The 9,152-nt window shown below is 36.3% G+C and overlaps 1 protein-coding gene across 3 annotated transcripts in view; it reads right to left on the bottom strand.

Annotated features, from left to right (window-relative positions):
• Positions 1–1,221: 1,221 nt before the first annotated feature.
• dlgap4a (discs, large (Drosophila) homolog-associated protein 4a) overlaps positions 1,222–9,152 on the bottom strand; it is a 98,601-nt gene continuing 90,670 nt past the window's right edge. For all 3 annotated transcript variants that reach the window (XM_028019036.1, XM_028019029.1, XM_028019044.1), the window contains 4 exons: positions 7,132–7,562; positions 6,207–6,298; positions 5,175–5,327; positions 1,222–4,925 (listed from right to left, as the gene is read on the bottom strand). In XM_028019036.1, coding sequence (XP_027874837.1) covers positions 4,701–4,925; positions 5,175–5,327; positions 6,207–6,298; positions 7,132–7,562 — 901 coding nt within the window. In that variant the 3' untranslated portion in view covers positions 1,222–4,700. The remainder of the gene's footprint in view (positions 4,926–5,174; positions 5,328–6,206; positions 6,299–7,131; positions 7,563–9,152) is intronic.

Genomic DNA, 9,152 nt, shown 5'->3' with positions numbered 1-9,152 from the left:
GGGTTGTGAATTGCAAATTGATTAAGGCTATAAATGCTAAAGTATTCAGTGTTGCTTAAGTCTTGTCCCAATGTGAATAAACAATGAAGAAATAATTAAAAAAAATAATTATATAACAATAACAAAAATAAGGTAGGATAATGTAAAGAAGGGTAACTTAAGACTTTTTTCTGTTATATTTGGTCGTATTTAAATAACAAAATACATTTTTAGATTTCTAGTTTGTTAATTTAATTTGTTCTATGGTTTTGTAAGACCTTCTGTTTTCTAATAATATGTTTTTACTTTGTTTTAGTTTTGTTGAAAGTAAAGTAGAACAATTAAACAATACTAAACAAACCATCAAATGTGAGTTAAAATAATGTTAGCTAGGATTGCATAAGGGGTGAAAATTCATTGAACTTTTGAAAGAATTGTATTTTGTAAAGTAAATAATCCCTACTCTTCATTGACTGATTCAACATTTAAATCGATAAAAACATATTAGATATTTGAATAATATATCAAAGTTTTTCTTTTTTAAAGTTTGTCTTTGACAACAAGCCAGTAGGGGGAGCTATAATCAAGAAATGGACAGGTGACGTGTACTGAATTCTTTTTTTCTCGAGGTTTTGTTAAATGGATCAAGGATGAAGTAACTTTGAAATGTTTATAGAAAAGCATTCATGATGACTGTGTTGGATTGTGTAAATATAGAAGTACACATAAAGCACACACATTGCATCCATATGTGAGAAAATTACTGGGACCAGTACAGAGTCATTACTTCTAACACAGGTTACCTTTTACAGCCTGAATGCTTGTTTTTGTTGCTGCTCTACAATCTGCAGCAACAAAAAACAAAGAGTACATCAGATATCACATTAGGTAATACCTGCTGCAGTTTCTGTTCTGGACAATCCGAAAAATAGAATATATTGTCAGAATTTTCATAATACAATTGTCCATATTGAGCGAATGGACTGCAGGTTTAGTTGTCCTTATGGCAGGTGCTCTTTTTTCTTACTAGGGCTAATATGAAGCAAAGGAAATCAGTTACTGATCCTTGTTTTATTTTTGGTTATAAAGCAAATGTAACAACTGAACACAAAACAATTTGGAAACACAAAGACTGGTTTGCTGTATATTTTTTTTCTCTGTGCCATGTTTAAGAAGAGTTAATAGAATTGAGACAATTCATTAATTTTATACACAATAAATAAAAATATGCATTCCAAAAACTCAGTGGCATTCCTCTTTAATTCTACATCTTATATAATACAGAAAATATGCCACATAAATCATTGCAATCACAATTCTTATCTTTGAAAGAAACTAGGCTCACAGTGTCTAATACACAGTTAACTTTAAACAACCCTTCATGTGTAAGATATGTGCTTCTCGTGTAAAATTATTCAGTACAACAGATTCTGGAACTACAGTTTTTGCTTATTTGACTAGCTGGCTCTCTGAGAGGACAGACATGTGGCCAGGGAGATGAGGCCACTAAGGATAGGTTCTCCAGTAAGAATGTTTATTTAATGATTATGTGTTTCAGTCCATCAAGCAGCCACAATAAACAGATTCCTCACATAGCCGGAAAAATATTGCCTCACTCACATGGTGGCTGAAAAGCACATTAGCAAAATGCACCTCCAGAGTTGCACCTTCCGGTCAACGTTTGTCCATTTTGTAGCCCTTTGAAACTCGGGAAGTACTGGTAAACTGTCTAAAGATCCCTGATCGGAGGTCTTGCTCTCAGTGTATGGGCAGATAAAGGGATCCGGCTCGAAGATGATATGAAAAAAAGGGAGAAAGGGCTTTCCACCATTCGTCACAGTTATAAACGCCAACGCACAGTACATACCCTGAATGCCTCACACAGATCATTTGCAAGACCCAGTTAAAGGAACACTGAAAGCTTACTGGTAAGAATCTTTGTATATCTTATATTAAAGAAAGGCCATGCTTTCAGAGATTACACAGTAACAATAAAAGATCTGCAGTAATGTTTAGAATTTACTATAGGTGTAATATTAACTTGGCAGCTAATATTACCATTGGATCATGAATGAGTGCAATAAAGAAAGACAGCAGGAATGATGACCAGGACATGTAGCAAAGGGATGTTTAATGATTTCTTTGGACAATGAGGTGCACATGTCCATTGTTGTTATACAAATAGAACTGATTATGCAGCGCTGTATCAGCATTCCCAGTTCAACATCCTTTGCTTGATCATTTATGACTGACTCAAAGAAGAAGCAATACATGTTCCGAGTGTCACGCATTATCTGACCAGTAGGGGGAGAACCAGCTCTTAGAGAAACAATCTTTACCAACCTAAAAATGGAGGGACAAAAGTGCCAGAATTCTATTTTAAAAAACCCCTGAAATATGTGATAATGTAATTGAAATTGGTAATGCATAACATAACTAAAGTATCTCTAGTTACATAAAAATTCCAATTTATAAAATGCAAAAATATCAAAAACACTGTTTTAAAAAACTGAATTTATTACAAAAAGCATCTATGCTTATTTTATAATCCTGTCTGCAACAATTTATTTGATTGGTCAGATTTACTAATCAAAATGAAATTATGATCAAAATTATGATAGACAAGGTGATTGTTCTGTAGTTCTCTGCTGCACAGACAGATTAAAGCAATCAGGCATGAGGGTCTACTGCGGATGAGCAAGTAAAATGAAATAATGATAGGATGCTTAATGATTAATTCATATTTATTTATTTAGATGTAGTAAAATATTTAATCTATTTTGAACTTGTTTCATGTAATCATCTCATTTTTAAGCAATCACATACTACATAAACATTTTTTAAAAAATCTATTTGGTGAATTGTAGCACTTTTGCCCCTCTATACCTGTATGTCTGAAGGTTCATTTGCAAAGTCCAGCTCCAATCATAAAGTTCTCAAATTTATTGTTTTGAAAAAAATATTCTAATTAAAATCTATAAGACATGACATGTCACATGAGGCAAAACACATGAAAAAAAATTGTAGTTGAACTTAAAACATTTAAATAAAAATTTAAATAAAGTGATCAAATGAAACTGAAATGAGAGTTGCTAACTTGGCAGAGTAGAAATTTTCTTGCATTTCAAACATTTGTTAAAATTACATGTTTATGTAATTTATATTAAAAATGAAAGTCAAAAAATACGTCAAATTACATTAAAACTTAAAGTAAAACAGTTGTACCTCGGTTTGATTCTAAAAAAATTAAATAAAATAAAAAAATCATGATGCAACAAATGAGAAGACAGACATGTCATTTGTCGTATTAAGACTGTACAAAACTGCACCACACTTGGGAGAGGGAGGAGAATCTCTTAGAGGAACAATTACTATGTCCGGATGCATAAGAAGTGTTTTCGAAAGGTTCAGAGCATTTGGCCAAATGTTTTAAGCTTATATAGCAAATATTCAATGTATAGTGGTTTTACTATCAAGTGTTCAACCTGAGATTTTTCATTCCAACAGTACAGTTCACTTTTTTTGTCCTTCACATTAAGATAAACAATTTAAGAATGGACACCTGCAGCTTGCATTGGTCTGAATTATTGCTTTCCTATTTTGATTCCTTACCAGGAGCAAGTAACCCTCCCTCCACCCTCCCTACCTCACGCTGCGGCTTGGTTGAACGGGAACGCCACATTGAGAGGTGAATGTCTTGGTCCCCCACATCCCATTGGGATGCAGTGAAAAGTTAGAATGATTAGGAAAACATAAAAGGTGGCTGAACTTGATCTGTCGTGAACTGAAAGTGCGGTGACCAAGTCATAAGTTCATACATTCCACTATAGATGATTAAGCAGTCTTTCCATAAATCCCTTGCTCAAAAATCAACATAAGATTGGATATTGATCAACAGCTTCAGATGAATGTTTGTGAAAGGGAGGAACAGAGGAAAAAGATGAAGTGAATGATTGCATCAAGCGCTAATATATCATGACAGTAAATGTACTCGATTTATAAAAAACTAACTTGGTGCTTAACACTGACCTCTTTCTAACAATTATTCTGGTATACAGCATTTACAAAATTAACATTGTAATAGTGTGTTATTTATAATATATGCTACTGCCTTCCTCTTGTTCTCTTCGGTTCAAACGCCATCTTGTATTCCTCACACAGTAAAGAGCTTGCACCACACGCCAAATACAAAGAGAGAACAGGAAGACTCTGTGGACAGTGAGTACACCTGCATGTGTGTCCTGAGTGTGTGTGTGGATGGTAGCTCAGCTCGTAAACCGCACAGCCACAATTTGCCGGTAGACTCAGCAGTGAGGGTTTTTATTTTTTTTTCTAGAACGTAAACTTCTGGGATACCAAGATTTTTCAGTTCACAAGGTACATGATGTCCTAATCCAAGACACTCGCACAATTAAAGACAGTCTTGAAATATTTTAGGAGATAATTATAATATCAATAACAATAACAATGAGAACAATAGTATTAAACATCTGTGAAGGTTTTTCTGTCCCAAGGCGGCCAGATCACGACCTGGAATATTACAGTGCCCTGTGATCCTCACGTCTTTAATCCATCAGCCGCGCTGCTAAAGCAGATCGGCCTCTGTGCATCCGTCATACGTGCGCGTGTGTGTGTGTGTTCATCTCACAACTGTGTTTCTGTGTCAACGAGTATCTGAAAGCTAGTCAGGATTTTGTTTCATCATCGGTGGTGGCTTGTTCTCAGAGGCGGGTCTGGGCTTCGGGGACGTAGATTTCGATGCTGTCAGCACTTTCCGTGGCGGAGTTCTGTCGTACTGACGCCGCCTTTTTCGCTGCCATCAAACGTTTTCTGGCTTCCTGCCGCTGCTTGTCCACAGCAGAGTCCACGCTCCTGTCCTTCCCTGTTGACAGCCGCGGCTTGGACGGCTTCTTTGGCACAGATGATGGAAGCTGCTTGTTTTCATCCTGAGAAAATCATGTTACAGGTAGAGGAATGTGAGGGAAACTAAATGAAGACGCATCAAGTCATACTGATAATTAAAAAGTAGTAATAATCTCAAAGTTGAAAACAACGCAATCAGTAAAAAATTGGAACTTATTTAAGGTAGCAATTTGATGATTAACAGTAACAATAGTACTAAACATTGTTCTCATTGTTATTTATATAATGACTATGTATGTGTAATTGTTGTACATTAGTCTGACAGAAATCACCTTCTTCTCTGGCTTCTCTGGAAGTTGCCAGTTGTTTGCTTTTAGTTGGTAGAGCTCATCAAATTTCATGCTGATGTCTTCTATTGAGAGCTGCAGCAGATCCCAGAAGCCTGCAAGGTCTTGTGCCGTTGGTCTTGGGTTGGCATTCAAGTTCTATTTTTTGAAAAAAAAAAATAATAATAATAAAATAAAAATCCATTTAAAATATTTTATTAGATCAGAAATTGAAGGAAATATTTGACTTTTCTTTGTTAATGCTAAACTAATAGACCAAGAGAAAACACATCCTGACCATATGTAAAATAGGAATAGAAAACTTTGTTCTGATGAATATACAAGTCATCAGTACAGCAGGAATCATATCACACACAAAATGAAAGTTGATGGATCAGTTTAAATTTATAGGGCAATTACCAAATTTTAGTCACAAAACCTATAAATTAAAAAAAAGGATGTAAATACAGCAGTATGTCTGTAATTATATACAATACAATTACAAAACTAAAACAAAAAGGAATAAAGAAAGCATGGTTCCACATGTCTCTTAAAACTGAAAGCTTAAGAGATGCTTGTCATTAACTTAATCTTTTTCCTCTATGCAGCCTAATAGACTATTGTTGTGCAGAGGACAGACGGTTTTCTTCATTAAAAACAGGAATAATTTATAAACATGTGGCCATTTAAACACAGAACATTGACTGAATCAGCCCTTATGCTTGATCAGGGAATCGAGATGTTTGTGAGCATAAGGTTTGTCAGATAAAAAGCTATTTCCTCCAATGCCACTTTTACCTCTTTATATATCCTCTTTCAGTACAAAAACACTGATATTTAGCCATAAAAATTTTAATTAGCAGAAATCTCTTTTTTTTCACGTGAGCCAAATGAACGAGTGACTGCAAATGCAACTATTGTGAGCTACAAGTCTGACCAAACTGGCAAGTAAATCGCACAATAATGAGAATATCTACCCTGTAAATAGGGTAGCATTAATCTGCAGAGAAATACTGAGGGTGTAATAAAACTACTCACCAGATTCTCGTTGCAGAGGCCTCTGAACTGCTCAAACTTCTGTGAAATGAGAAGCTGAGCACTCCCTACTGCACTACGGATTGTCCCCAACACTGAAATTGGGAAAGACACACAACACGTCTTTACACTTCACACAAGATGTAAAATTATGTGAGCGATGTTTGTTCGTCTTGTCACACTAAACAGCTTTTTTACAAGCCCTTCATTCACTATATTTTTTGCTTCTAATTCAGTAATTTTATTCCCTGTATTTGCATGTAAATGGGAACTCATTATCGAATGTCTCAGAACAGAAAGAATGACTATTTGAAAAGCCTTTTACTGCTCATTGTCTTCCCTCATTTATATTTCAGAAAGTAGATATTGACTGGTCAGAGAGCCTGCTTTGTATTCTGGAAGATGAAAACATCACATGACTGCAGTGGAGTTAAACCATCTAAAGCAGAGTTTACACCCACTTTAATGGTCTGCAGTAGTTGAGTTAATGGCAGTAAAGGATGCACTGCTTTAACTCAACAAACACAAACACATTTCAGACAAACTACAGAAGTCTGTGAAATTTGTCCTTGCTTTAAAAAGCAAGGACAAAAAAAACTTTGTATGGATATATGAATAAAGTACGTACAGAAGAGGTAAAACAGAATCGAATGTTGCCATGAAAACCAAAAGGAAATGAATTAAAGCCAACAGTCATATAAGCTGTAGACTCTGCCCACCTCATTAAACATTAGCATGAAAAATGCAAGTTCCAAGCACTTGGAAGATTTTGGTCAAATCATCCTTTGCAATATAAATTGTGCATGCAGTAATAATGCTATGACTATATATTCATATTACATTATTCAGCTCTAATGCATGTTGTAATTCATGAAGATGGCAGACATTCAAAAGTCAACTGGGGCTAAATGTTTTGATGTTCACTTACCCTCCTCTGAGAGATTGTTGTCTTTGGTCTCCTGCTCCATCTGTTGACACCAGCCCTCCATGCGGCCTGTTTCTGCCTGCAGAAGCTTCAGGAACCAGTTCCCGTCTCGGAGGCACGCTGGCGTACTGGAGTGCACACCGTCTCCCTGGGAGCTGCAGTTCCCAGACTCGAGGCTGGGGTCTGGAGGCGGCAGGGAGGAGGGGTCTAAAGCTGGATCCAGAGTCTCGGGAGGCAAGCTGGATGTCCTTGATGGAGCCGACGTGTGTTTAAGGTGATGCTGTTCCATGGCTTTATCTTGTCCGTTAGTTGTGGTGCTATTCAGAGTCTGGCTGTTGGTGCAATTGGTTGCGTTTTCTGTGGGTGTGGCATCCTGCGGCTGAGACTCAACCTCTGTATTTTGTCTGGAGGCCATGCTGTTATCCCGACTGAGACTGCAGAGATATGAACAAAAACATCAGCTTCTGACAAACCTAAAGAAGATAATTGGACTTCGGGCCCATACTATGAGTTTGAGGACAGACTGCATTAGAATCCAAAATAAAGAGGCATTAAGAGCCCAAAAAAGACATGACATACGGGACAAGACAGTAGGAAATCTGGAAAGAAATGTACTATGAAGCATTAATGTTTATGAAACTGCTGTCATCTGATACAACAGGCAGGAGAAAAAGCAGCAAGCAGTCAAATAAGATTACAGCAAAATTACTCGGAACAGAACATATTGCAATGGCCAGCTTCACTCTAGGTTCCGCTCAGTAAAGTCAAATTAAGAGAAAAGAGAAATCAATCAGAGGTTTGTTTTGCTGCAAAGCTAACTGCCAGAATCACCAACAACCAATTTGAACTATCAGTAAACCTTAGCTATGGGGGAATAGAGGCTGGAAATACAATACTTACACGCATACATAGGTGTTCATGGAGAAATAAAAATAAAAAGGTTAACATACTGCTCAGCATCAGAATTCTGTGACAATACGCCAACAATGACCAGGTGTTAATGTTGATCAATGCCGTTTCTAGGATGAGATTCACTCCAAATTATGTAAGAAACTGGTTTGTGCCAGGAATCAGATAAAATCTACTTGACCGTTATCTAAAAATGAAGTCAGTGGAAGCACAAAAACTGTAAGGAGCTATTTAAAGACAACTACTTCCTATTGAGGCATTTCAGCTGCTCATTCAAGCTTCTACAGCAGATACGTAGACTTTATCAGGTCCTGGTGATGTTTATCATTTACAATTTCAAAGTTGTGTTAGGCTGTTCTGTTAATGATAACCTGATTAAATTAGAAAAATAAAAATATAATAAATTCTCAAAGTAAGATCTCTGAACTTTAAAGTGCTTACTGTTCAGTGGAAATGTGTTTTCACTGGGACAGTTATTGTGATCTCACAAGATGCTTATGTTTTCATCAAGTTTGAAATAATGAAAGAATTGCTATTAGAGCAACAGTCACATTCAGCATCCTGAATTATCATTTATAAACAGTGGAGATGTGAGGCCAAACTGGAACCTATAATGCTCCTCACAGCTTGAACAGGTCAGATATTTTACAATCATCAAGAGGAAATCAAATCCAGTTTTAGTGATACCCTCATTACCTTAAAGAGATTAAGGGTTAGTAGTCATTTGACACAGTCCCAAGGTTTAAATTATCAACTGGCACACTGCTGCATTCACAATGTTAGAGAATCCAGCTCTTCATGAGAATAATAAACTAATTACGCTAAAGATTTCCGAATAGTTTATTTCTGGACAAAGAAAATGCTCTGGCAAAACCAAATGTTTATATGGAACTAAAACACCCTGGAAAGAGTCTAACATATAAATAATAAATGACTAAACTGACTGTAGATGGAGGGCTGAGATATCTGTTTGCATGTGTAAACATACAGTTCTGATGGAAGGAAGAAAGCAAGCCTAATAAAGTAAAAAGGTGGAGCCTCAAAAATAATGTTTGGGAGTAGTACAGAGTTCAGAAACGGCTGTCACACTCAGTGTGATGTCACTTCTGAACGGA

This window comes from Xiphophorus couchianus, chromosome 1 (genome assembly GCF_001444195.1).
Source record: "Xiphophorus couchianus chromosome 1, X_couchianus-1.0, whole genome shotgun sequence".
Lineage (NCBI taxonomy): Eukaryota > Metazoa > Chordata > Actinopteri > Cyprinodontiformes > Poeciliidae > Xiphophorus > Xiphophorus couchianus.
The sequence above is the reverse complement of the archived record's forward strand: the minus strand, read 5'-3'. Positions and strand labels throughout refer to the sequence as shown.